A 26,062-nucleotide genomic window follows, 5' to 3' on the forward strand; every position below is an offset into this window, starting at 1 on the left:
AGTCTGTATGGACGTGTGGCAAATTGCTTCAAGCCTTTCTAAATTAGAACAATAGGAAGAAACAGGAAAAGCCTCACTGGAAGATCTAGGTCCTGAGAGGTTTATAAGGAAACGCAGAGGCGCTTTCGCTTTGTATGGTGCACTGCAGGGGAGCCGTGTGAACTCGAGGGCAGCCTGGAACCTTAACTTCACCGCTTGATGTTAAGCCAGGTGACCCAGAGCATGTCCCTTCTCCTGAGCCAACGTGTCCTCATCTGTACGGTGACAGGACAGTCGCAGGCTGGTCTGCAGTGAGGGAGACGACGCACTCCATGAGGCCGGGCACACGGGACGTGCTCGCTTGGTGGATGATGAGTGTTAAAACGAGCCATGTCAATGGGAAGGGACAGCCACAGGCACCGTTAGCGCGACAGCGTGTCACAAGCCCTGAGTTCCTGTTCAGGAGTTCCTGCTGGACCCAGAATCTGCAGATGCCTGGTTAACTTTTTGAGCCTGAAGTGTAAAAAGCCCTGAACTTAAAATCAGATTCTTTGTGAGAAGTGACGATTACCGTGTTTGGACCCGTGACACCGCGTGAGCAGTGTGTAAGCTTCGGGCTGGGTCTTCTCTGTGCCCCGGCAGGAAAGCCCGTCACCACCGTTGTTCGAGCGGTGCCTGGGAGGCCCAAAGGGACTGGCCCTTGTTTTAGGAGGACGAAAGTTGAGATACAGATGGAAAGGAGCATCTCTAAGGTCATGGAGCCAGTTGGCTTGCAGAACTGGGCAAAACCTCTATTTCTTGATCCTCTGGTCACCAGGCCCCAGGGCCTTTCTGTAACAATAATTTGGGAAGGTGAATTCAACAAGAAACCAGCCAAGTTGTTGGCATGTGGTTCTGTGGAGTGAGTGACTGGGTTTCGCTTTTCGTAAGAGATGGAGCCCAGTCATTTCACCGGCCTTTCTGAGCTGTCCCTCAGTTTGTCGGGAGGGTTCCCCGCACCCTGTCTGGCTGGAAGGGTGGCGTAGATACTGAGGAAGCTCAGCAAACTGGAAAAACCGGTCCAAGGATTACCCCCTCAGTGGGGTTTCTGTGTGACCTCCTGTGCCCCCCCCACCACCGTGGAATGCGTTCCTCTGTCACCTGCTCTGAGACCATTTCTGTGGCTGAGATAGCATCAGCCGGTCGGAAGCTACATTAGATCCTTCTCACCATTTGGACTCCCATGAAAAAGGGCGGCGGGAAGCCGGGTGCAGCAGTGTCTAATCCAGCATTTCTCGAACATCGTGGGCGCAGGACCCCTTGACACTTTGAGCAATTATTGAGGACCCCGAAGAGCTCTTGCTTCTCCGTCTCTTACTTATTGATACTTACCACTATAGACCTCAAACCTGGGCAGCTTTTGTCAGTTGTAGTCTTTTAAAAATAATAAACCCATTACATGTTACCATAAGTAACCATAACAAATAGAGCTCAGTTTTCCAAAACAAGGCATTTTAGTGAGGAGAGCGGCATTCTTTTACGTTTTTCATGTCTCTTCCACGTCTGGATTTTCATGTCTGCTTCTGCATTCAGTCTTGCTATATCACGTCACGTAGTGTCTCTAGAAACCTCACTCGTAAGCAGGCGAGCGTGGAAAAGGCAAGTAACAAACATCTCAGTATTATGAACCTGCTTTCAGGTCGCAGATCCCTTGAAAGGGTCTTAGGGAGCCCTGGGCTCCCCAGGCCACACTTGGAAAACTACGGACCTAATCTCAAAGAGGGGAGAGATCCTATTGAAGTGTTTGGTTCAGAGGGCGGGGGGTTGGCCCCATGTTGTGGTGGCAGGCCCCAAACTTGGCCCACACCTCACAGAACGCAAGCTCAAGAGAGAGTTCACCTGTATTATTTCTGATGTTCCTTCTAACTCACCAGTTCTCTGTGTCACTTCGCTTGAATGCAGCAGAGACACCAGTGCCTGCCACGTGCCGGGTCCCAGAGAACAGCAGGATGGCCCCTGCAAGCAAGAACTTAATGCTCACTCAATTCTGGGGGCTACCTGAGGGCAGGGCAAGGCCACTGCAGTCTCTCAGAATGGCACCAGGCATGCAGGGATGGGATCAAGGCCAATTTCCATCAAAATTTCCTTTATTCCCTCCCTCTTGGATCAGCGTGTTGGAGGCGTCCCATCTTGACTCCTCCTTTAAAGTCCCTGGTGTTCAGTTCCCCTGCCCGTTCTCAATTCTTACTTGCCTCCTGCTTCTACCTGCTTACGATCGCAGCATGTCTGCCTCTCTCGCTGCCTGTGTCAGCAACTTCAGATTCCATTGCTCACCAGTGTGAAATCGATTTCACAGCCCCTGCAGGCCTCTGCTGCACCAACCTTCATCTCTCCTACTGCTCCCTTGGAGGCACTGCTGACTGGCAGAGGCCTCAGGCTTGAGGTCCCCTCTCCTTTACTCTCCTAGCCTCCCCACTGGTGATATCACACTTCCCAACCCCTTGCCAGCTGAGCTCTTTAAAGGGCCCTTAGCCTGGAGTGCCTGGGTGGCTCAGTCAGCTAAACTTCCGCCTCTTGATTTCCGCTCAGTTCATGATCTTGGTGTGGTGGTTTTGAGTCCCGTGTTGGGCTTCTTGCTCAGTCTGCTTGAGATTCTCCCTCCCTCTCCCCCCTGCTTTCTCTGTCTCTTTTTTTTTTTTTTTAAAGATTTTATTTATTTATTCGACAGAGATAGAGACAGCCAGCAAGAGAGGGAACACAAGCAGGGGGAGTGGGAGAGGAAGAAGCAGGCGCATAGCGGAGGAGCCTGATGTGGGGCTCGATCCCGTAACGCCGGGATCACGCCCTGAGCCGAAGGCAGACGCCCAACCGCTGTGCCACCCAGGCGCCCCTCTCTCTCTCTTTCTAAATAAAAACATCTTTAAAAATACATCTTTAAAAGATAAAGTGCCCTTAGCCCATGTTCAACACTTACTACTCGACTCTCACTCCCTACCAGCTGCTCGTCCCTCGCTTATGTGATCCTGAAAAATACTTGACTCAGCCCCACTGTTCTCCCCACCATCATTCTGTTTGCTTTTTATTCACCGCCCAACTTCTTGAAAAAGGAGCACACCCTCCCGCTCCATGGCGTCACTGTCTGTTCTGGTGAACCTCTGCATGCTGCTGCCCTCACTCTTCCTCTTTCTTCAGACCCATGCTTTTTAAGTAGGCTCCATGCCCGGTGTGGAGCCCAATGCAGGGCTTGAACTCACAACCCTGAGATCAAGACCTGAGCCAAGATCACAAGTCGGATGCTTAGCAGACTGAGTCACCAGGGTGCCCCAATATTTGTATTCTCTGCCAGAATGTCAGCTCCGTGAAAGCAGAGATTTTTAAATTTTATTTACTGCTAATGCTTCCCCTTCGTCAGTGCCTGGTACACGGGAAGCCCTCAAACGTGAGGAATGACTCGTCTTTCCCTATTGTACTGTAAGCTCCACGAGGATGGGCCTTGTGTAGCTCACGTTAGGTCTTCAGTGCCTGGCACCTAGTAGGCACACAAGTATTTTTTGAATTAGCAAATGAATCCAGTGTCCAGGTAAGTTCCGTGATTGTTGTTTGCATGCTGCTCTCTCTAGTCGATGTGGTTTGCATATTGTCCTTTGCATCTGTACCTTCCTGCCGTCACCCTCACACCTGGGCTTCAGCAGTAACCTTGAAAGCTCAGCAGAAATCCACTCTGCATGCTGCACCAGACTTCTTTCCTAAAATAGTACGTTGATCTTGCTCCTCTGCTCAGAAACTTTCACTGCCTCCCCGTAGTAGTTTCTACCATGCAAACAGGTGGCGCCGCAAAATCTCTGTAAACTGGCTGCTCAGAACAGTGGGACCGGGTTTCCTACCAGTGGCGCATACGGATGCCTACCTTGGGTCCCCAGTTTACAGCTTTGTACATTTTTAGTTTCCTTCTCCCTCTCTCTACCCACCTACCTGCCTACCTACCAGAACATAGCCTGTCAAACAGTATTTTTAGGGGGCACCTGGGCGGCGCATAGTGTCCAACTCTTGATTTCAGCTCAGGTTGTGATCTCAGGGGCGTGAGATTGAGTCCCATGCTGGGCTCCATGCAGGGCTTGGAGCCTGCTTAAGATGCTCTTTCCTTTTACCCACCCCCCAAAAAAATTTTTAAAAAAATTTAAAAAACTACCGATGTTTCTGAGGAAATGTGCTCCATTTCATTTGGGCGACACCAGGCACATATCCTGGCCCATAGGGAATTCCCCCTCCAAACCAAAATTGATGATTCTCAGACTGACAGCCGCTGTCTAAATACACCCGTCATTCAAGGCTCTTAGGTTCCAATTCCATCATGAGATCTTTATGATGAGATCTTCCCCATCATTTGAGCTAAAAGTGATAGCTCTCTTCTTCGGAAGTCTAGACTGCTTATTTGACAGCTGCTTTATCTACTGCATTGTCTTGTATTTTTAAATCCTTATGAGTATGTCTTACCTCTGAGAAGACTGTCAGCTCCTGGAGGGAAAAGACTCTATTCTACAACCTGTGGCATATAATAAATGGTAAGCACTCATTCAATAGTTACTGAATAAATGATTAATTAATGCCTCTCGTTTTCCAGAAGACACAGGCAGGCAAGTCAGAAATCTGGTCTTCACAATGGCTGATTCTGCTGTACTTTTTTTTTTTTTTTTTTTTTTTTTTTTTTAAGATTCATTTATCTAGGGATGCCTGGCTGGCTCAGTTGGTTAAGCGTCTGCCTTTCGCTCAGGTCATGACCCCAGGGTCCTGGGATCAAGTCCCACATCCGGGTCCTTACTCAGTGGGAGCCTGCTTCTCCCTCTGCCTGCTGTTCCCCCTGCTTGTGCTCTGACAAATAAATAAAATATTTAAAAAATATTCATTTATCTATTTTAGGGAGAGTGCAAGGGAGCATGTGTGAGGCAGGGGAGGGGGAGAGGCAGAGGGAGAGAGAAACTTAAGCAGACACAGAGCTGAGCAGAGTCCAATTGGGGTTCCATCTCACAACCCCGAGATCATCCTGAGCCAAAAGCGAGAGTCGGATGCTTAACCACAGCGCCACCCAGGCACCCCTCTGCTCTACTTTTGAGTAAAAGTATCCTGCAGCCTGATATCAGGAGGCTGCCTTGGAAACGTGTGCGACAGGTGTCTACAATAGGAAATGGCTGGAAGTATGAATGAGTCAGTGCATAATGATCGTGGCTAACAGCATGTTGCTGTTTATCTCATGCCTCTGTGTGCCAGATAATTTACAAACCTCTCTAATCCTCACAACTATTCTGTGAGGAAATGGGCTCTGAGACGTGATGTGACTTATCCTAAATCTCAAAGCTTTTAAGGGCTAGAGCCAGGATTCAGAGCTAACATTTGGGGCACCTGGCTGGCTCAGTCAGTAGATCGTGTGACTCTTGATCTCAGGGTCGTGAGTTCAAGCCCCATGTTGAGTGTGGCATTTGAACCAAGGTCTCTCTGACTCCAGAGCAGGTTGAGAAGATGAGCTGGAGTGGCCCTCCTGCTTCACTGGCCAGTCAGGGTCGAGTGTGCTTACCTGGTGGCTACACAGACACGTTCTTCTCTCTTCTATTTCCTAAAACTGCTGAATCAAAGGGGATCCCATTAACCTTTCCTAGACCAAGGACCACTTTTTTTTTTTTTTTTAGGAGAGAGCAAGTGAGAGAGGGAGGAGGGCAGGGGAGCGGCAGAGGGAAAGGGAGAGACTTTTTTTTTTTTTTTAAGATTTTATTTATTTATTTGACAGAGAGACAGCCAGCAAGACAGGGAACACAAGCAGGGGGAGTGGGAGAGGAAGAAGCAGGATCCCAGCGGAGGAGCCCGATGCGGGGCTTGATCCCAGAACACTGGGATCATGCTCTGAGCCGAAGGTAGGCGCTTAATGACTGTGCCACCCAGGTGCCCCAAGGGAAAGACTCTTAAGCAGACCACACCCAGCGCAGAGCCTGACTCGGGGCTCAGTCTCATAACCCTGAGATTATGACCTAAGCTGAAATCAAGAGTCGGCCTCTTAACCGACTGAGCTACCCAGGCGCCCCAAGAAGGAACACTCTTAAATGGTCACATGAGGGGTGCCTGGATGGCTCAGTTGGTTGAGCAGCCATCTCTTGATTTTGGCTCAGGTCATGATCTCGGGGTCCTGGGACTGAGCCGGGTGATGGGTTCCACGCTCAGTGTGGAGTCTGCCTGGAATCCTCTCTCCCTCCCTCTGCCCCTCCCCCTGCTCGAGTGCTCTCTTTCTCAAATAAATAAATAAATCTTAAAAAAAAAAAAAAAAAGGGTCATAAGAACAGCTAGCTCCTCTCCCAGGCAGTACCTTCAAATTCCAAGCCCATGTTCTTTTGACATCACCACACTTGATTTTTAGCTCCTGGAAAAACAACTCAAAATTTGAGTTGGACACTCCATGAGCTGTTCAAGGTTGTCTCCTGGGACCTTGTTTACAATAAAAAGTCATAAACAACATGAATGCCTATCAATAGCAGAGTGGTTAAATTACAGTATAACCCTATGACAGCATACCATACCATGCAGCTGTTAAATGACAATGCATAAGCATGTTGGTAAAGAGAAAAGGCAACATTCACACATGTGTTTTCATAGGCACAGAAATTCACTGAAGGACATTGATTAATTCATTCAACACGTATTTCTTAGGCATCTTAAGGTGTCCCAGGAACTTGTTACAAGGGTTACCTGGGAGGAGTGGGTCTGAAGGAAAAACAGTAACTTGTACTTTGGGGTAAACTTCTGTACAGTTTTTTTTTAAGATTTTATTTATTTGACAGAGAGAGAGAGATAGCCAGCGAGAGAGGGAACACAAGCAGGGGGAGTGGGAGAGGAAGAAGCAGGCTTCCCAGTGGAGCAGGGAGCCCTATGTGGGGCTCGATCCCAGGACCCTGGGATCACGCCCTGAGCCGAAGGCAGACGCTTAACGACTGAGCCACCCAGGCGCCCCTACAGTTTGTTTTTTAACCATGAGTATTACTTTTTATAAAGTCAAACTAAAAATGATAAAACGAGTAGAAATAATCAGCAGGTACCTGACTGGAAAGGGACAGGGCTATAAGGAACTTCGAATTCTCTGCAATTCTCAAAATGGCAGTAGGAGCATCTGACTTTAGGGCAGGTGGGAACTCACTCTAAAACGGGGAAAAAACGTGCTGATAATAAACCCAATCCCGCTTAATTCCCGGCAGCCCAGGTCTTCCTAACCACACGCTTTTGGGATGTTGACTGTGTAGGCGGTGCGAAATCGAAGCCGAGGGAGCTGCTGCTTCGGGCTCCGGGTGCCTGCCGCTCACGCTCACATCGGCTCAGCGACAAGGTGGACGGGGCTCTGACTCTGAAACTGCCCTCCCCATTTTACCAAGGAGGCAACTCAGGCTCCAAGGGGTCACGGGGCTAGGATGATTCAAAGGACACACTCCTCTCACGCTGCGCTCCGTAGGCGACTCGTGTCCCTCAAAACTGGGCAGCCAGCGACCGCCTGGGCGTCCAGTCCGCAGGCCCGGGACCAGCACCCCAGAGGCGGCGTCCGTGCGGAAGGGGGCGGAGTGTCCAGGTCCCGGGTCTCGAGAAACCGGGAGCTCGGCGTAAGCCCCGCCTCCAAGGTCATTGCGTGCCGGTCTTTCCGTCTCCGCAACGCCCGCGGCTCTCGAAGATGAAGGCACCAGTCCGACCCGGGCCACCGCCGAGCTTCTCCGGCGCTCTGGACGCCCTTCAGGGTTCCACAGCAACCCCGTTCTCCGAGCCCCCAGGGCCCCGCGCAACTGCGGCGACGTTCGCCGACGAGACGCAGGGAAGGCAAGCCCGCGCCCGCGGGACTCGGCCAGGGCGCCTGCGCGGTGCGCGAGCGCGGAGAGGGCGCGGCAGGCCGCGGCTGCGGCTGCGCAAAGGCGGTGTCAAACGCTGCGCCTGCGCACTGGCGGGGCGGGGCGGGAAGGAGGGAGGCGGTGGCAGCGGCGGCGGCTGCTGAAGAGGAGGAGGAGGAGGAGGGGGAGAGGAGGGAGGTGTTTCTGTCAGTTCCGGCTGTTTGTTCGGGAAGTGGATCCGCCGCTGCTGAAGCAGCCCGGAGGGAGCTGCGGATCCCGAGTCCAGCACCGACCCCGCCCGCCCGCGCGCGCCTCCGCCGCCCGCCATGGCCCGGGACTACGACCACCTCTTCAAGCTGCTCATCATCGGCGACAGCGGTGAGGGCCGCGGCGTCCGGAGGCGGCGTGGGCCCTGCCGGGCGCGGCCCGCGGGGGCCTCGGGGCGGGCAGGCGGGCGGGGAGCTGCCGGCCCGGGCGGGGCGGGGCTGCCCGGCGGCTGCCGGGCCTGGGGGCGCGCCGAGGGGCTGGGGGCGGCCTCGAGGTGAGGTTGGGGCACCCGGCTTCTGAGCGGAGGGGCTGGGCGCACGGGGGTCGGGGCTGGGGCACCCCGGTCCTCTCGCCGCGCCTGCCCCTGTCTCACGTGTGACCTTGGTCAAGTCGCGCGATGCCTGGAGTTGGAGAGACCCGGGTTCGAGTTCTGGAACTGTCGGCTTCCTCACTCTGTGACCTTGGGCAAATTGTTTCGCCTTTGTGAGCCTCAGTTCCCTCATCTGTGAAGTGGGGACTTGCCTCGCTGGGTGGTATGATTATTTGATGAGATAAAGCTGGGAAAGTGCTCAACGCCCAGCCTGGCGTAAAGTCAGCCCCGGGCAGATGCTAGCTATTGATGTGATTGTTAGTGCCCTTTGTAAGCCTCAATTTCTTCCTCTGTAAATTGGGGATAATCCCAGAACTTGTCTCATGGGATTACCTCGCACAGGGCCTGGCACATTCCTGCTGAATTATTATCTGTATTGTTCCGTTTCCCAATCTGTAAAATGGAGTAATAGTAGAATCTGCCTCGCAGGGCTGAGTATTCAGTGAGATAATGCACACATAGTGTTGGGAACAGTGCCCGCACGTAGAGAGTGCTCAGTACGTGTTTGCTGCTACATACTGTATACTAGATGGGTACTGGAGGTGGGTCAGCCAGTATTGCAAAAGGGCTCTGATCACGTATACACTCTTGGAGAGCTCCTAGCTCCATGCACTGCATCTTCTCAGGGCCTGGTGCAGTGCCTTGCAACCAGTAGGTGCCTAAAACACATTTGTTGAATGAATGAATCAATGTTAAATTCCTAGAAAAGACAGGTTGGTTTCTGGGAAAGGGTGGAGGGTTTTAGAGGTGTTTGGAGTGTGGCAGGTAAGCAGGTTTATGGGATGAGCAAGAGGTCAGGGGGGCAGGCCCTGGGAGGTTTATGGGAGTATAGCTGAGGTGCTGGGATTATACGATGGGGAAGAAGGCTTGGGAGCATGCTGGGTTTATAGACCAGACCTGAGTTGAGTGTAGGCAAGGGAGCCATATGACTGAAGGCAGAGGCCAGGTTGGTGGTGGAGCCCATGGGTTGTTAAGGAAAGGGGAGCAAATCAAAGGGGTTGTAAGACCCTGATGGAGGAATGTTGGGTGATACTGGGCCATAGCTGGCCATGGAAGTGAGTGGGTTTTGATCTCGCTGTGAAGCTAGATTGGGATGTGGTTGATGGTTTGGATCCGGTGAAGGATGGCTGAGGTTTCTGTGGTTACTGGTGGAAGGGAGAGGTAAGGGGAAAAGTTAGGGGCCAACGAGGGAGATGCAGAGTAGCTGTGGTCAAGGAAGGAGTTAGATGGGTGGAGGATGGATTCGTTGTGGTTTGAATGAAAGAAAACCAGATGAGCTGTGTAAACTCACCCTTGGAGATGGACTCTGGCATTTCTCAGGGTCCCGAGGCTTACGCCTTTACAGGATTTAATTTCAGCCCTGCCTGGCCTTTGTTCCCAGGGGCTGACACGAGAGTAATTTCTCTCCTTTTGGAGTTAAAGTAAGCCCACCACAGTCAGGGGTCCTTATCCCTCTAGGGCTTGTGTGTTGATATCCAAAAATGAAAAGCATTGGGGCGCCTGGGTGGCACAGTGGTTAAGCGTCTGCCTTCGGCTCAGGGCGTGATCCCGGCGTTATGGGATCGAGCCCCACGTCAGGCTCCTCCGCTGGGAGCCTGCTTCTTCCTCTCCCACTCCCCCTGCTGTGTTCCCTCTCTCGCTGGCTGTCTCTATCTCTGTTAAATAAATAAATAAAATCTTAAAAAAACAAAAATGAAAAGCATAAACTCTGCGAGAAGATGCAGCTTGTTGGCTTGTCTCTGTAAAACCCAGGGGATGGTTCTGGTCCCCTTTCTCACAGTACATTTTGCCTGGTGTATTGATTTTTCATTCAGAAGTCAGGTGTGGGAGAAGACGCGCTAAGTTATGTGGCTGGCTCCCAGTTTAGGCTGAGCTCGTGGAACTGCATCAGGTACAGGAGTCAGGGCTGGACCCTAATGAGCCTGGGAGACGGTAGCTACAGAAGCTCAGACTGCGCGTGGCAGCTGAGAGAGGAGGGGACATCAGGCACCACCCGGGACTAGCTCCTTGTGGGGAGGTTTTCTGAAGGTTTTTTAAATGATTTCACAGCCTCTCTCGTCTGGTTCTCACCTGCTGCCTGTGCGATTTGTCACATAAGGAAACTAAGGCTCAGAGGAGCTGACTGACTTGCCCGAAGTCACACAGCTCATCACAGGCAAAGCCAGGAGTTAACGCACATCGGTGTTATGCGTGAGCAGCTGGTGTCGGGCCCGGCGGGCCCTCAATGAATGTTCGTTTCTTTCTTTATAAATCTAGAGTTCTTCTTCCCACTCTGCCACATTGTACACGCTTCTGGAATACATTCCCTCAGCTTTTGCAGCTCTTCTTTATGGCTGAGGTTCTGCACTTTGTCTTATATTCTTCTGACATCAGCTCAGAAGAGTAGCAGCATTTCATCTGATCTGTGGGGCCAGCCATCCTCATTCGTAGAACCTGGAGGCTGGAGTGGCCGTCAGAGAACTAGTTAAAGCCTTTCACTTTACAGATGAGTGAGCTGAGGCTCAGAGAGGAAGTGACTTGTCTGAGGTTGTACAGTGAATGGGTGACTGAGCCAGGATTAAAATTGTGAACGCCTTACTCGAAGGTCTAAGGGTCTTCAACAGTCCAGAACTGAAGCCCAGACGAGTGAGGGAACTAACCAAAGCCCAAGGGAGGAGCTGGGCTGAGGGTGGGGACTTTTGTGGGGGCTTTTTGAGGACCAGAGCATCTGTGTAGGCCGAGAGGTAGGGGACAGGGGAGAGCGGTGATGGCTGAGGGGCATGTGTGGTGTTTGCCAAATAAATCTTGTCTCCTAGCTGCCTGTGCTCTGTGCAGGGTAGAAGGTGATGGGGCTGGACTGGTTGGGTTTCATGCTAGGTACAGCCCTTGGGAAGCCCTTGACTTCAGCTGTGGCGAAGGTAGATTGGTACCTGTCACTTCCTCCCTTAGGCCAGTGGGATGAATGGAAGCAGCTTGTTTTCCTGAGGCCTCTTCCAGCGATATTTAGGAGATGTCATTTCTCAGGGTGGGTTTTTCTTCCTTTCAAAGAGAAGAGCAGTGCTGGAGGTTGGTGTCAGGCCCAGAGCAGCAGTTACTGTGGTGACCGTAGTGGTCTTTCTGCAGCCTGGTGGTTGTCGGCAGCTCTGCAGAGCACAGGGGTGAGTGCAGGGGACTCGGAGAGGCCAAGTCGGAGGGCACACTGCTGCTTCCTTGCTTTTGGCAGAGAGAGCAACTCCCCCCTTACGTGTTTTATTTTTTATGTTATTTTTTATTTTATTTTTTTAGAGAGAGCAATCGGTGGGGAGGCAGAGGGAGAGGGAGAGGGAGAGAGAATCCTAAGCAGGCTGTATGCCCAGCGCAGAGCCCGACAAGGGGCTCAATCTCACCCTGAGATCGTGACCTGAGCCGAAACCAAGAGTCAGACACTTAACTGACTGAGCCACCCAGGCACATGCCCCACGCCTGTTTTAGATATATGGGAGTCAGATAAAATTTAATTTTAAAGAAGGATTCTGCTGCCCCCTGAAAGTTCAGAAGCCGTTGCTTTGGCTTCTGTGAATGCTGTGGTCATAGCATTAGATGGCATAGCTGTCAGTGCGATTGGCATTTGTTTGGTCCTAAATTCATTAAACCGTGCTTTTTTGGTATCTGCTAAGTGCTGGGCCCAGCCTCCAGCCCTGTAAATACCCAGGGCAAGGGAGGCAAGATCTCCTTCCTAGAGGAACTCACAGCTCGTGGCCCAGACACAGCTTTTAGCTGAGTAAGCGACCCAGAAGGCTCCAGGAGGAAGCCAAGGAGCCGGCAGGCATGATGGGGTGTCGGCGCCGGGCAGAGCGCCGTGAGAGACCCAGCCCAGGGCCTGGGCTCTCCTTGGGCTCAGCAGGAAGCCTCGCGGAGGCGGCAATGAGGAAGTGGCTCTGAGCAAGAGCACTGCAGGCACAGGGGCCGAGCAGCAGGTACTGTGGGTGCAGCACCCGTGTGCTCAGAGCCGCACCCCTGTCCTTGGGAAGGGAAGCCCTGGGTTCACTTCATGAAGCAAGTCCTAGGTATCCCTGGACAACTCACTCATTGGAGAAGTCCCCAGAAGAGAGCGTCCGAGAGGACTGGCCAGAGAGGATGTCTGGGGTGGGTTAGGTTTAGAGAAACAGCACGGGAGGGGGCCAGAGGCAGCACCCCCTCAGGATCTGATGAACGCTTGTGGGCTCCTTCCTACAAACTTGCTCTTGGCTTGGGGGCACTTGAGACCGTGGTTGAAGGTCTCCTCCCGTCTAGCAGTGGCAGCGCTGCTGCTGCAGAGCTAACGGGAGTGAGATGCAGGAGCCCCTTCGGGGTCTTTCTGTTCTGCTTTCTGAACCAGACGCAGGAAGACTGTCCTCGCAATATGTATTGGAGAGAGCTCTAGAGCCTGGACTAGACGGCCCTGGATGCCCATCTCAGCCCCGCAGGCCAGCTGCGTAGCTCCCGCAGCCTCAGATGCCGCCTCTGCGGAGACGTAGCTGGAATTACAGGAGCGTCCAGGTGCCGGTTGCGCACACAGCTCTGTGTGTATCGACTCCTTCCTTCTGTGGTTGGTTCACCCAGTCGACCACGGGCTTGGCAGGTGTAGGGGATAGGATGGGGGAGACGGGGCAGGTGTACAGGCTAGAGCTGCTCGTTTTGAGGTAAAGGGAAGCCAAGCTTATGGGGTTTTGCTTGCTCTTGGGACAAGTGCGCTGGGGATGCCGTGGTAAGTGAAATGGTCTGAGCACGTGTGAGCTCTTGGGCTGACAGGTGTAAGGCAGACAGCCCCACCTCACCGATCCAGCTGGCAGTGACAGCAGCAGGGGGAGGATGGCTGGCAGTTGGCTTGTGTTGTCTGGGCCTGTTTTCTCACCTGTAAAATGGCCTTGATGGTCTCGAGGGTCCCTTCCAGGTCCACAATTCCCCATCTCATGCTGCACACTAACTGAAGCTCCACACGTGGTGTATACTTTTCTAGGGACCGTGGGTTTTAGACACACTTTGGGGCCCATATCATTCGGCTGACCTTCCCCCTGCTTTATTTCTCTCATCTGGCATCTTCCTCTGGGCCTCATCAGCACGGCCTGGGCACAAGCCCCTTTCTCAGCTCTCCCCACGGGCCTTGGGGCAGCTTCTCTCACAACAGGACAGAGGAAAAGGTCAGACGTTGAGTGGAAGAGGTGTTCTTGGTGTGTGGCCGGTCAGGGAGACAAACAGCAGCATTGAGGTGGGAGATGGGTCTGCTGAGCTTCTTAAGAGTTAACGTTTCAGTGCCGTCTCCCTGAGGGACTGGGTTAGAGGGAGGCACCCAGGCCCCCTCTCATCTCCTACTTTCTCTCCTGCAGGTGTGGGCAAGAGCAGTTTACTGTTACGTTTTGCAGACAACACTTTCTCAGGTGAGTGTGCCCCTGGGGTGCTGCTGGAGTATTCTGGGTTGGAGATCCCTTTACCTGGCCAGGCCTTTGCCTAATCTGTCTTGTTCAAAAAATCCTTTAATAGGCCCATCCTTTTCTACCCAGAGACTTTTTGTGCCCCAACATTTAAGGGAGGAAAAAAAAAGTTAAATATCACAAGTTAGTACATGCCTGTATAAAATGTCAAACAGGCAGACTCATGAGGTGAGGAATGAAAGCTGTCCTTCACCTGCCCCTACTCTGGTGCCCTGGGAGCCTCTGTGCAGCATGGTGTCTTCCTGACTTTTTTTAAACTCTACATGCGGTGGGTTGGCAACTGGCCTTCCCCTCAGCGTATCAAGGACCATCCTTCCGCATCTCGAGCACGCCTCTGGTTCTTCTGAATGGCTGTGGATTTTCCTGAGCCGTGCATGGATCTGCATCGTTCATCAGCAGTGCTCTTGATATGTGCATGCTTTCTCGCTGCTTCTATTTTAAGTGATGTATCGTCTGTTTATCCTTGTATAGAAGTGTAGTTACTAGGTCAGGAGGTATATGCATTTGAAACTGCCAACTTGCCGTTGAAAGAAGCTTCGTGCTGAGTGCCACTCCCACTGAAGGGGTCGAAAGGGCCCCTTCTCAACTCTGATCAGTGCTGGGTCTTAGTCTTCATTTTTGCTACGCTAATAGGCAGAAAGTGCTATCACTTAAATGTGTATTTTCCTGATCGCTGGTGAAGCTGGACATGTTTTTGTTTGTTGACTATGTCAGGTTCATTGCAGAGGCTTCTGGTTGGCTTGGCCTCTCTGATCAGGGACCGAACGTGACTCTGTCGTCGGAATTCGTGTGCTGTGGTTGAGCAGCGAGCTACAGTTAGGAAGTGATTACATGGCGAACACTTCCCTCTCGGTAGACAACTGGGCTCGCCTGACAGTAGCCCTGTGGCACCACTGACGGTGTGATGTCGGAAAGAGTTGCCTGCCCCGTGTGCCCTTGGGCACCACTAAGTCTCAGCCTGTCTGTGAAACGGGACCATTCGGCATCCCTGCCACGGAGGGTTATTGCGAGGATTACCCGAGATGCCCCGCGTCCTAGTGCCTGGACTGAGGAATCCTTCTAGAAGTAGCAGCCGGGTGCTGTTGCTGGTCTCTTCTGTTCGGGGATGGTAACTACTGGGCAGCCTCTCAGGCTCAGGAGTGCTGCTCTTCCCCCTCGTGTCCCTCTTGCTCCCCGCTCAGCAGCTTTCAGCTCTGGTCTCCCGAACAGTGTCTCCTTTCTGTTCTACCCCCAGCGTCTTAGTCGAGACCGTCACTGGTTCCGGCCTGAAGCATCACGGCAGCTTCTGCCCATCCCATACCCGACGGCTGAGTTCATCTTGCCCATTGGGGTCTCCGGCAGGGTCTTTCCTGGGGTGGCAAACCTCAGCGGCCGTCTCGCATGAGCAGAGTTTATACCGGGGTTTCTCCAGCTCGGCACCATCAACACTGGGGCCCTGTGCTTCCCTGGGGTGGGGGCTGCTCTGCGTGCCCGGATGTTGAGCGGTGCCCCGGGCTCCACCCGTCAGATGCTGGTAGCTCTGCCCCCACCTCTCTCGGCCTTGGAAATGGTGCCTGTTCTTTCGAGCTAGGTCCAAATGTGACTTCCTCCCCAAAGCCTTCCCTGAGCTCCACCCCACCCTGAACTTTGACCCCTCCTATACGCTCTGTGTAGTTGGGTGTGTGTGGGTCTTGTCTGCAGCGCTGAGTTACACAGTAAGCCCCAAACAGAGCGTGCATGTGTGCTGTTTGTCAACCTGGGCGGGACTAGGACATTGGCTAGATTTTCTCTTCAACTCCATCTTTCACACAGATCCCCAACGAACTGTTTACAGTGCGGCTCAGGCTCTGAGTCAGACCCTTCAGTGCCGCCCTGCCACACAGCAGAGAAAGTCCAAGCTCGTGAAAATGGCACAAAGGCCCTGAGACCTGGCCTCCGGTCCCCCTACCTGCTCGTTGGCTCCTCTGCCTGGAGCAGTGTTTTCCAAAATGCAGGTTGTGACTTGTGTGTTACGAAGTTAATATTGTGGGTCATTTACAGTGTTGGGAGTAGCACGGGAAAAAACCCCCAAAAACCCAGAGTGTGTCCCAGACTCCCCAGTGCGCTCAGGCCACTGCTGACACATCCGCGCTGGCCCCTCTAATGAAGGGAGCCCGGCCCCTGCCCTGCCTCCTCCTGGTTTGGTTTCCTTTGTGGTGCTCCTCACTCCTGAAGTCGTGGTCTTGGTCACTTTGTTTCATCGTGTCCTGTCTCTCGCCCTTACCTCCACACCCCTCCATCGGGATGTGGACCTCGTCTGTCTTGCTCAGGGCTGTGTCCCCGGGACCTCGTATGTGCTGGGCACGAAGAGCCAGCGGGGAGGGATTGCGGAGGCCAGGGTCACCGTGCGGGTGAGGACACGTCCGACGGGGGCGCCCTGTGGGCCCGGCTGACGTGCGTGTGTGTGCAGGCAGCTACATCACCACGATTGGAGTGGATTTCAAGATCCGGACGGTGGAGATCAACGGGGAGAAGGTGAAGCTGCAGATCTGGGACACGGCCGGGCAGGAGCGCTTCCGCACCATCACCTCCACGTGAGTCAGGCCGGCCCGCTGGCGCTCTCCCTCTGCGCCGGTGTCCCGAGTCACAGAATTGTCACCGGGGTGGGCCCCCGAGCTCTCAGGAGGGGGCTCGTTGCTGGCCACGGTGGCTGGTGCTGCACGAGAGGAGGAGGTGACGAGGTGGGCTGAGTGCCCTGGCTCTGGGGGCTGGCAGGACAGGACAGGACGAGTCCATCGTCTCACCCTCTGGCCTTCAGTTCCTCGGTATGTGAAATGGGAGAACAAGGATGTGGCTTCCTAGGTGGTCACTTAGTGAGTTCCTGTTGTTTGGCCCTAGCTGTGACAGCCACGGTCGGCCGTGCCGGCTCCTGTCACCTACCCCGACTTGGAGGCTTCTCTCTTTTGAGAGGCCCAGAAGGAGCACTGGGACATAGGAGGCCGTCGGGAGGCCTCTCCCCTGGCTCCCCAGAGCTGTTTACTGGGACCCTGGTTCACCCGCTGGGTTGCCCTCCTTTGCTGCTGCGGCACCTCTGTGGTCCTTAGCTGTAAATGGGGGAACCCCCCGGGAGCCCCAGACAGCAGGAGTCCTGTGGACCTGTGGAGGGGCTCTTGGTTCTTGGGCTGTTAACAGAAAAGCTTCCAGGAAGGAACAGGGCTTTGAAGACAGACAGCTTGGAATTTATATTTCTGTTCTACTGTGTGACCTTGGGCAAGTTGCCTAAACTGTCTGTGCTTCAGTTTCCCAGAGGGTTTCTCCTTCGGATTTGCTTTAATGCCGAGTCCTCTGTGCCAGGTGCCCTGCTTGGGCTTCACACAGACGCTCTCGTTGAGCTCGCTGCAGTCGGTGCCGTTGCTTTCCCCATTTTACAGAGGAAGGAACTTCTGAGCGGGGTCCTGCTCCCAGTGAGTGGCAGAGCCTGAGCTCCACACCGTGATGTGTGCAGAGAAGGAGCCGGTGTCTGGCCTGCAGTAGTTGCTGCTTTGGTTGGCCTCTCCTTTGCCTCCAGAAGTTCCAGTGTGACTGGGGGCTCTTGGGAAAGTGCGTGAGTTTTCCTGGCCAGAGATCCCTTTCTTCCCTTCGGCGTGGAAATGGGACAGAGCCCGGGCTGGCTGCCCATCCTGAGGCTCCTCAGGACCTCTGAGTGGTGGGATGTTGAGGGGTGAAAAGCCCCCACGGTGGTGGCTGGGAGTGTCGTGGGGGCACCCGGGGGTGCTGGCCAGGCAGGGAGAGGGGCTAGGCCAGTGCGTGGGCTGCCCTGGTCGGAGGGGCTGGAGCCTGAGCGGCCCCTGAGCAGGAGGGGCTTCTGTCATCGGGCCGGCCGTGGCGAGCACACGTGCGCCGTGGCCTGTGATGCCACAGACCCCGCGGGTCCCCAGGCCTGGGGGCCGCCCGGGGCAGCTCTCTGTGACTATTTGCTGATGAGCTGCCTGAGTCCCTTCGTGTGTCAGCAACTGCCAGCAAGGAGGGTGACTGGGTCAGAGGCTCCTTGGGGTAGGATGGATGGCATGGGCAGCCCAAGCGTCCAGACCTGAATAAGACCTCTTGTCCAGGTCAGGAGGGCTGGCACCGACCCCAGGTGCCTTACTCTGAGCTGGGACTGTGGCTAAGGATTTTACCTAGTGTGTTTCACTTACTTCCAAATAAAGAGTCCTGTGATTATTTCCATTCTATGGATGAGAAAATTGAGGCCCGGAGAGGGCAAAGTGACTTAGTTTGGTTTGTTAGTTAGGAGTTGAATTGAGGCCCGTTTGATGCCAAGGCTCTTGCCTTCTGGTTCAGTCCGCGGTCCTGTTCTCTGCCGGCGCCACCCTGAGGGACTGGGGCTGAGGCAGAGGCTCTGGTGTCTCCTGCGGCTTAAAACCACTCAGGGAATTCAGGGTGGTCGAGAACACTCGGCCCGTGGCCGTGAAAAGGGTTTTGGGCAGGGCAGTGGGCTGGGGTGCAGAGGAGCCTGTGGCCACCGTGAGGTAGCTGCTGTCAGGTCAGGGTGGCAGAGGGAGAGCTGCCTCCTTCGTTCTTTTGGGGACACTGGAGTCGCTCAGCTACCGGAGGGCAGTACATGTTTGTGTCGGGTGCTCGAGAAGGGGGCGGTGCGGCCCAGTGCTGGCCGGGGAGCACGGCCCGGCCCCTGCTGGCCATCTTGCCTGACTTGGGGGCTGAGGAAGCTCCGTCTCGTCGTGGTCCCCACTGCGCTTCAGGGGGCGCTGCGCACGCCATGCCGAGGGCCGCGGAGAGACGCGACGCCCTGGGAGGGTGGCTGGTGAAGAAGGAGTCTCGGGAGAGTTCGGGAGTTGTTCTCAGGGATTGGGGCAGTCGGGGTGTAGTAGAATGGCCTTTTCTGATTCAGGGCTTTAAAAGAGAAACTAGAACTGCACCCTGTTAGCCTGACGAGGAGCCCTGTCGTCACCCTGCTTCTCCTCTCTCTGAGGCTGGGGTTTGCTGCCCCTGAGCGCCCTGGCTGGGGTGCAGGTCGGGGAGGGGTGAGTAACGAGGGGTTGGATGGTGAGGAAGGGAAGCCCCTTTGGTACCTGGCCCTGGACTGGGAGTCAGACCCAGACACTAGGACCTCGGCAGGTTGCTCCACGTAGCCTCGTGTCCTCACTGGTAAAATGGTGGCGCTCGTGTCTGTCACACCAGGTTGCTGCAAAGATCAATGGGGCAGGGGATATAAAGTGTTGGGCACCATGCCGGGCACAGAGCTGGGCAGGGGTGAGTGGGTGTGGTTACTGGTGGCCGTGGTGACAGGATGTCCAGAAGCACTGGTGCCCCCCTCGTCTGAGCTCTGAGCCCCCGATCTTGTCCTCAGATGAGTTGTCGCTCTCTGATAAAGCCCCTTTGAGCATTTCTTGGCGTTTTCAATAGTCTTCAACGCGGGAGAGCTTGGAAATGTCCCTCTGCTTGCACTACCCTTGCTGGCCGGGGACGGTCGTCTGTCGCCCTGGACCTGGCACGCGCTCCTGCCCAGCTGGGCGATGACCTGGCACCCCCCACAGCGGCTGCTGGGGCTCGACCACGGGCTGCTTCTGAGGGCCCGGCGCTGCCCAGCTCACGGTGCGGGCTCCCCAGGGCGGGGACCCTGGCCCCCGGGAGGCCCTGGCAGGCTTCTGAGGGGGGCAGAGCCAGGCTGGGGGACACCAGCTGGGCTGGACCCAAGCGCACAGCACAGACCGCGTCTGCTCGCAGCCTCGGTAGCCAGCTCGGGAGGGTGGCCTTTGCCCGCTGCCTCGCACGCCGTCCCTTGGTTTTCTTCCACCCGTGTCCGGGGCCCCAGCTTGTCGCTGAAGGCATGTTAATGACGGGGAAGAGCCGGCGTTCCTTGACTGTTGCCCACTGACTGGCCCTTACGAAAACATAAGTTACCTCCTCTGTTCCTCGCAACCGTCCCGAGAGCAAGTACTGGATGTCCACTTCACAGTTAAGGAAGGAGGTGTGCCGAGGTGCCTGCAGGAACCCTCCTGGGGTCCCCCAGCCTTTCAGAGATGGTGCCAGGGTAGCCTTTGTCCTGTGACTGGGCCTAGAAAGGGAAGAGGTGGCCAGAGCGCCGATGAGCCGGTCGTGAGAACACGGTGGCATGCGCAGCCTGGCCGGGCCGTCCCCACCGAGGCTCGAGTGCGGGAGGAGCTGTTCTCCCACAGACATGACGGCGAGTACGCGGGCTGCGCTCAGCCTGGGGGGCGGTGTGGGGTCGACGTCCTTCATCTGTCCTAAACTGTGTAAATGAATGGGGTCGCGGCGTCTGGACGGGAATGTTTACATCCTCCTGCCTTCCAGACCTTCTGGTTGACCTCAGACCATAGGGTCTGCACATTTGGATGGTGGCACACCGGGGACCCCTTCTTCCCGGCTGTGCCTGGATGCCCACACCGTTTCCGTGCGCTCTCTGCCACCGGCACAGAGGAGCCCAGAGGGGCGGAAGGGAGGTGTCCACCTGCCCCCAGCGGAGTGAATGAGACGTTGGCGGGGCTTCACAAATGGTGTGTCTTCTTGGAATGGCATTTTACTAAGAGAGGTTTGAAGAGAGAAATTCTTTGAATGTTAAAATAAGGACAGTGATAATATGACATCAAATACAAAAATTACTTGCATTTTAAACCTAAAACAAGAACTTCAGAAAAGTTTCCAGCTAGTGGCAGACTCGAACAACTCGACTGGGCACCTCAGGGCCGCTCCCTCTTCACTGGTGCCTTGGGGACAAGCGTGAGCAGTGGTGTTGCTGGGCATCCCGGCTGGGGCGTGGGGGTGCTGGGTGTCTTGCAGGACGGCATGGGGCCCATCACCGTATCCCTGCCCGCTGTCCAGACGCGGGCAGGCTCGGTCTTAGTGAAGGGGCTACTCTTGTCTAGGCTGAAGCTCTGACAGATCCTGACCCTACAGGTATTATCGAGGGACCCACGGGGTCATCGTGGTTTATGACGTCACCAGTGCGGAGTCCTTTGTCAACGTCAAGCGGTGGCTTCATGAAATCAACCAAAACTGTGATGATGTGTGCCGAATATTAGGTGAGGCTGGATTCACCGGGGTGGGGACAGTGGCCTGGAGGGTGGCAGGGGGGTGCTCCTGCAGGGCCGCGCTGACTTTGCTTTGCCTTGAAGTGGGGAATAAGAATGACGACCCTGAGCGGAAGGTGGTGGAAACAGAAGATGCCTACAAATTCGCAGGGCAGATGGGGATCCAGTTGTTTGAGACCAGCGCCAAGGAGAACGTCAATGTGGAAGAGGTGAGGCCTGGGCCCAAGTGGGGGCAGGGGAGGAAGTGGGGCCCAACTCTGTCCCACCGCCACAGCCCTCCTCTCTCCATGTCTAGCCGGCCCATAGCACCCGGGTGGCTGACAGAAAACCTCCTAGTAACTGCTGTTTCTCGGGGCTCCTGGGTGCCAGGCATCATGCTAGGCCCTTTGCAGGTGTTAGCTCATATCTCAACAGCCCTCTGACCTGAGGTTCCAAATTGAGGGCTATCACCCAACTTGTAAGAGGCCGAGTCACAGTGAGACCTGCCTCATAGCCCAGCCACGCAGGGTTCCCGCTCAGTCTTCAGCCTCACTGCCCTCCCTGGGCCCACCCGTAACCTCTTCCTGCTCTCATGGCTTTCCTTGGGGCCTTGGCCTCCCTGCAGACACCTGGTTGCTTCCCTGTGGCCTCTAGAGTTCAGGTGGGCACCTGCTGCAAGTCCCCCAGAGGCTCCTGGGGAGACATGTCCCCCGCAGAGCAGCTGAGCTTTCGGCCAGGGGCAGCTTCCCTTCTGCTAGGCCTCCTGGGAAGTAGTTGTGAGTCTACGGGAGAAAAGTGGTACCTTTTGCCACAAACCCAGGCAGGCCATGCTCATAGCTTTGGGTGAGTCCTGCCCCACAGTGTGTGGAATCTGGAGGCCCAGGGAAGCCAGGATCCCCCACTGCATCCTGGACACCCGACTGCACGGTGGCATGGAGCCCAGGTGCCTCAGAGTCAGGCTGGGATCACAAGACAGGTCTTTCTGTGTGACCTTGGGCGGTGACTAAAACCTTTCTAGGTTGCACCTGTCCTTCTGTAGATCGGGGTGGGGTGAGAGTCCCTGCCTCCTGGGTTGTGAGGAGTAAGTGAAGCCAATTTTGTCAAGTGCTTGATACCTTTCCTGGCAGAGTGGAGGAGAGGACTGTGGGTTGGCAGGTGGAGTTCCATTGGATCCTGGCACCGCAAGGACATCTTGGGTTGGGGTCTGGGGAAGGTTCTAGGCAGGACGTGCAGTCACGTCGCCTGGAGTGGGCAGGCTCTGGGTCCCTCTGGCCCATCACCAGAGCAGGGGTACCTTTGTCTTGTCTGAAGATTCCAGCTGGAGAGGTTCTTTCTCTCTTTTTAGAAGAAAGACTGGAAAATCCCTGAGATTGATTTCCCTAAGACACAGCTTATGGGGCTTTGATGTTGTTCCCTTTTGACCAGCTCCTTCTGGAAAGGGTTTGAGGACATACAGAGAGCCCGCATGAGTAGAAATAGCAAATAGGGAGCAGGGCCTCGGCGCCCGGTCTGAGGCCCACCCCGCCTCCTTCGTCCTCACAGATGTTCAACTGCATCACAGAGCTGGTCCTCCGAGCCAAGAAAGACAACTTAGCCAAACAGCAGCAGCAGCAACAGAACGACGTGGTGAAGCTCGCGAAGAACAGTAAACGGAAGAAACGCTGCTGCTAACGCCCCCAGCCCGCTGCAGAGACTGCACTGCGGCCGCTCCCCGGCCCGAGGCCCGCGGGGCTCCTCGGGGACAGTCTCCGTTTCGTGCCGTTATTTAAAGAATTCTCTCCACGTTTTTGTATCGGGAGGCGCTGTCGGCACTTCCTCCCCTCCCCCCTTGAGTGCCAAGAAGGTGTTGGACAACCTGCCCTTCCCTTCTGGTGCCCCTGCCCCCTGGCCAAGGCACCTGGGCCCGGCGAGGACGCTGCCAGCCGAGCGGACTGATTAACCAGAGTTGTACATAGTGTATATTGCTTTAACCGGCCGCCCCACCCTCGTCCCGCTCTGGCTTCCGTCTCCGTAATGCCAGCCGCTGCGATAGGCCCGCCCCGCCCCATCTTCCGGCCATCGGCTTCCTGAGGAGACAGGATCGAGTTCTAGCCACATCTTTTGCCAACCTGGGCTGGTGGAGCAGGCCTTCCATGTTGTTTGTTCTCTCCTACAGGCTGTCGGCTTCTGTCCTGGCACGTAGGGTCTCCCCTCTCTCCGGGGCCTGTGCTGTGTCTCTTCCCAGCCCAGCTCCCTTCCTTCCCCACCCCTACCTCCCCCGCCCCCATAACCATTCTGGCAGCTGGGGGAAACCTGGCCTTGAGGTAGGCCTGGGGGTTCCCACTAGAGGCCTAGCCTTTTGGCTTACAGGAAGACTTGCTCCTGCCTTTTGGTCACCAGACTTCTTGTCCTGCCTTCTAGATGCCTCTGAACTACAAACCCAGGGAAACCGTGGCTTTTAATTTATACCAGCCTGTTTCAGTTCCAACAGAAAGGTAGGGGTGTGTTTGTGCAGGGGTGGGGGCTTGCAGGGGCACTGAGGAACGTTATTTTAACACATAAAATGAAGCCAAATCAAATGAATTAAGTTCCTCACACTTTCTCTTCCTGAAGTTTGGTTGGCACAGCAGCAAACGTTGTGGCCTCCCCACTTTGGGTCCAGTGTTTTTAGAAAAGTTGGACGGCTTCCTGTCATTGTGGGGCCGGGCTCTCGGCAGAGCAGCCTCGCCGTCCTGGCCGTTTCTTGGTGGGAAAGGAGAACGGGCCTCCCACCCTCATCTGTGTCGGCCTAGGGCTTTCCACAGAGTTCCTGGGTCTCCGTTGTGGCAGCAGGCTCCTCTGAATGTGAGGAGTGGGTGCCCGGCGCTGCTGGACTGTGGGGACGCCACGGCAGGCAGCCTGGGATCACTGACAGAACTGTTTTAGTACAAAGGCAGCAGGAGGATTTCTTAGCGGGTGGGAAGGAATGGCAGCCGGGGCTGGGAGCCAGCCAGCTTTGACCCTGGTCCCCTGGAGGAAAAAGCCAGGGTCGTCTGCACTTGATTACTGTCCCCCTTGGGACACTTCATCATTCTCCTTTCCCCTAAAAGGATCACGTAACCTGGGAATAATTTATTTCAACACCATGATGTGTTTTGTTAGATTTCCTTTCCTAGGCGATTTCCAGGCAAAGCCCTGATTGGACAATCACATCACAGATCACACTGCAGATTTTCCATGTTAACACTGTTGATGGGTTTTTAATCAAAAACTAGGGCTGTCTTCTGACCTGTCTCTCCACTTCCCCGGACTGCCAAAGCCTGTGCTGCTCTGTGAGCAGGCCTTCACTGGAGCCACCTGAAAAGGTGGGGGAGCTCTGGGCCTGGGGAAGCGGTGCTGCGAGGGTGGCCGTGGGGCCAGCCGACAGGCATTTTCTGACTGGTTGGGGGCCAGGAGCGAAAGTGTGGTCTCCGTCCTCAGGGCTGTGCTGGGTGACCATAGGTCCTGGGCAGGATGCAGAGAGCGCGAGACTCCTGGGTGGGCAGCGTACTCAACTCTGAGCATTTACGTGACATCAGTGTGGCGGTGCTTGCAAATCCAAGCAATAAGGGGAAGGGGTCCTGGAAGCTTCCAGTCTGGGCTAGAAGACACTATGGCTCTGGCAACTGGACGTCCAGACCCAAGTGGTGGGGTGATTTTGGTGACGACAGTGTGCCTGTCCCACTGAGTGTTACACGCATGAATGGGGGGTGGGGGTGGGGGACTCACAGGGCTGGACTGACGTCCTGGTGGACCTGATGTGAAATTCCTGTCAAACAACACAACTTTTAAATGGTTTGCTAGGATTATTTCTGTATTGAAAGTTTCTAATTATGCTTTTTAAAAAAATACTAAAAATAAAGGTTCAAGCTGCCAAATTTTCTTCCAGGGTCTATTTCCTCTCCTCCAGCTGTGCTCTGGGTGGGCCTGCCTTCTTCCCACCCACGGTATCCAGCTCTTGTTTGTTCTGGTCTGAGTCCAGCACAGGTGCCTGTTGAGGCCTGGGGACACTTTCAGAAGCCAAGTTTGTTTTCTCCACAAAAGGTTGGTCCAGGTTGAGCTTCCCCTCTGGTTGGACGCAGAGGTTGGGAGCGCACAGGGTCCGATGCCAGGGGAAGCGCCGTGTTTATTCTCCTCGTGGCCGGAAGGACGCGGTGGAAGCTTTGCCTGCAGTGCTTTCTTTCTGGCTCCAAGTTCCTGCCAAGCTGTAGGGCCTGCTCAAGGCTTGGGAAGCAGGGCTGGCAGGGCCTGCCGGGAGCTGGGCAACTGGAGCGCTGGCAGGGCGCCCAGGGCCAGGGTGGGTGTGGAGGCCGTCCCCAGAGAGCGGTCCTGGACAGGATGCCTGCACCCTCCAGGGGAGGCACCCCCTTCCTGGCTGAATCCACTCACCAGGTACCAAGAGAGGAGCTGACCTCCCAGCTGCGGGAAGGACTCATGACTGGTGGCTCTGAAATGGAAGCTGCAATCTATCTGACCAGACAAGCCCTCCAGGTACCCAATGATTGAGGCACGAAGCTCTGTAGAAATTCATTTTATTCTTAGACTATTTTCAAAAGAAGCAGTGGTGCGCTGTTTTTCTAAAAATATGCCTTTATAGATTTATATATAATATGTATATTATAAAATCCATACATGTATTTACATGATTGCTACGTACAAAATTACAGCACTGTGGTATGTACATATCTATAGGTACATTCTTTCCGCCCATCCCTGCTGTGCTTTTCCCGTGTGAGGGAGGGAGATGATCCTTTGTAAAGCAGCTTGCGGGCTGGCTCAGCCCGGGGTGCCTCCGAGCGAGGGCCTCAGCAGAGAAGGTGGAGTGGCTGCCGAGGAAGGAGCAGAAGCAGCAGGTTGCAGGATTCATCCTTCTGCAGGCCTGGGGGGCAGTATCTGGTGGCATCCACCCTGTGGTGCCAACGTTGCCCTCGAGCTGGAGGTGGCTGACTGCAGACCCCTCGGGCCATTCTGTGGCCTGGACTCGGCTGAGCCAAGAATTTGTATGTGGCGGGGAACAGGGGGCCGTGGGAAGAGGAGCGGACCTCCTCCCGGCTCTGGCCCGGTGAAGGGGAAAGGACTGGATGGCTAACGCCTGCAGAGGGCCCGTGAACACACCGGCTGGCCTGGAGGCCAGGGAGGGAGAACAGTGGCGGCGGCGGGGGGGGGGGGGGGGGGGGGGGGGGGGGG

General features: G+C 55.1%; 1 protein-coding gene across 2 annotated transcripts; it reads left to right on the forward strand.

Moving 5' to 3' along the window:
• Positions 1-7,981: 7,981 nt before the first annotated feature.
• On the forward strand, positions 7,982-24,753 carry RAB35 (RAB35, member RAS oncogene family). 2 transcript variants are annotated; one of them, XM_040619856.1, is made up of 6 exons: positions 8,001-8,183; positions 13,767-13,817; positions 16,300-16,423; positions 20,766-20,890; positions 20,984-21,108; positions 22,421-24,753. In XM_040619856.1, exons 1-6 carry the CDS (start codon positions 8,132-8,134, stop codon positions 22,547-22,549), a joined length of 606 nt encoding a protein of 201 aa, XP_040475790.1. In that variant the 5' UTR covers positions 8,001-8,131; the 3' UTR covers positions 22,550-24,753. The 2 variants fall into 2 exon arrangements, with proteins under 2 accessions (XP_040475791.1, XP_040475790.1); XM_040619857.1 differs by lacking the exon at positions 20,984-21,108 and having other exon boundaries at positions 7,982-8,183; positions 22,421-22,527.
• Positions 24,754-26,062: the final 1,309 nt, after the last annotated feature.

The sequence above is a fragment of the Ursus maritimus genome, unplaced genomic scaffold (genome assembly GCF_017311325.1).
Source record: "Ursus maritimus isolate PB19 unplaced genomic scaffold, ASM1731132v1 scaffold_33, whole genome shotgun sequence".
Lineage (NCBI taxonomy): Eukaryota > Metazoa > Chordata > Mammalia > Carnivora > Ursidae > Ursus > Ursus maritimus.

Excerpts from the sequence above, each read along its gene's own strand:
- RAB35 (XM_040619856.1), top strand. The coding sequence starts at position 8,132 with ATGGCCCGGGACTACGACCACCTCTTCAAGCTGCTCATCATCGGCGAC. Across the intron at positions 8,184-13,766 it reads GCTCATCATCGGCGACAGCG|GTGTGGGCAAGAGCAGTTTA; the intron begins GTGAGGGCCGCG and ends TCTCTCCTGCAG. Across the intron at positions 16,424-20,765 it reads TTCCGCACCATCACCTCCAC|GTATTATCGAGGGACCCACG; the intron begins GTGAGTCAGGCC and ends CTGACCCTACAG.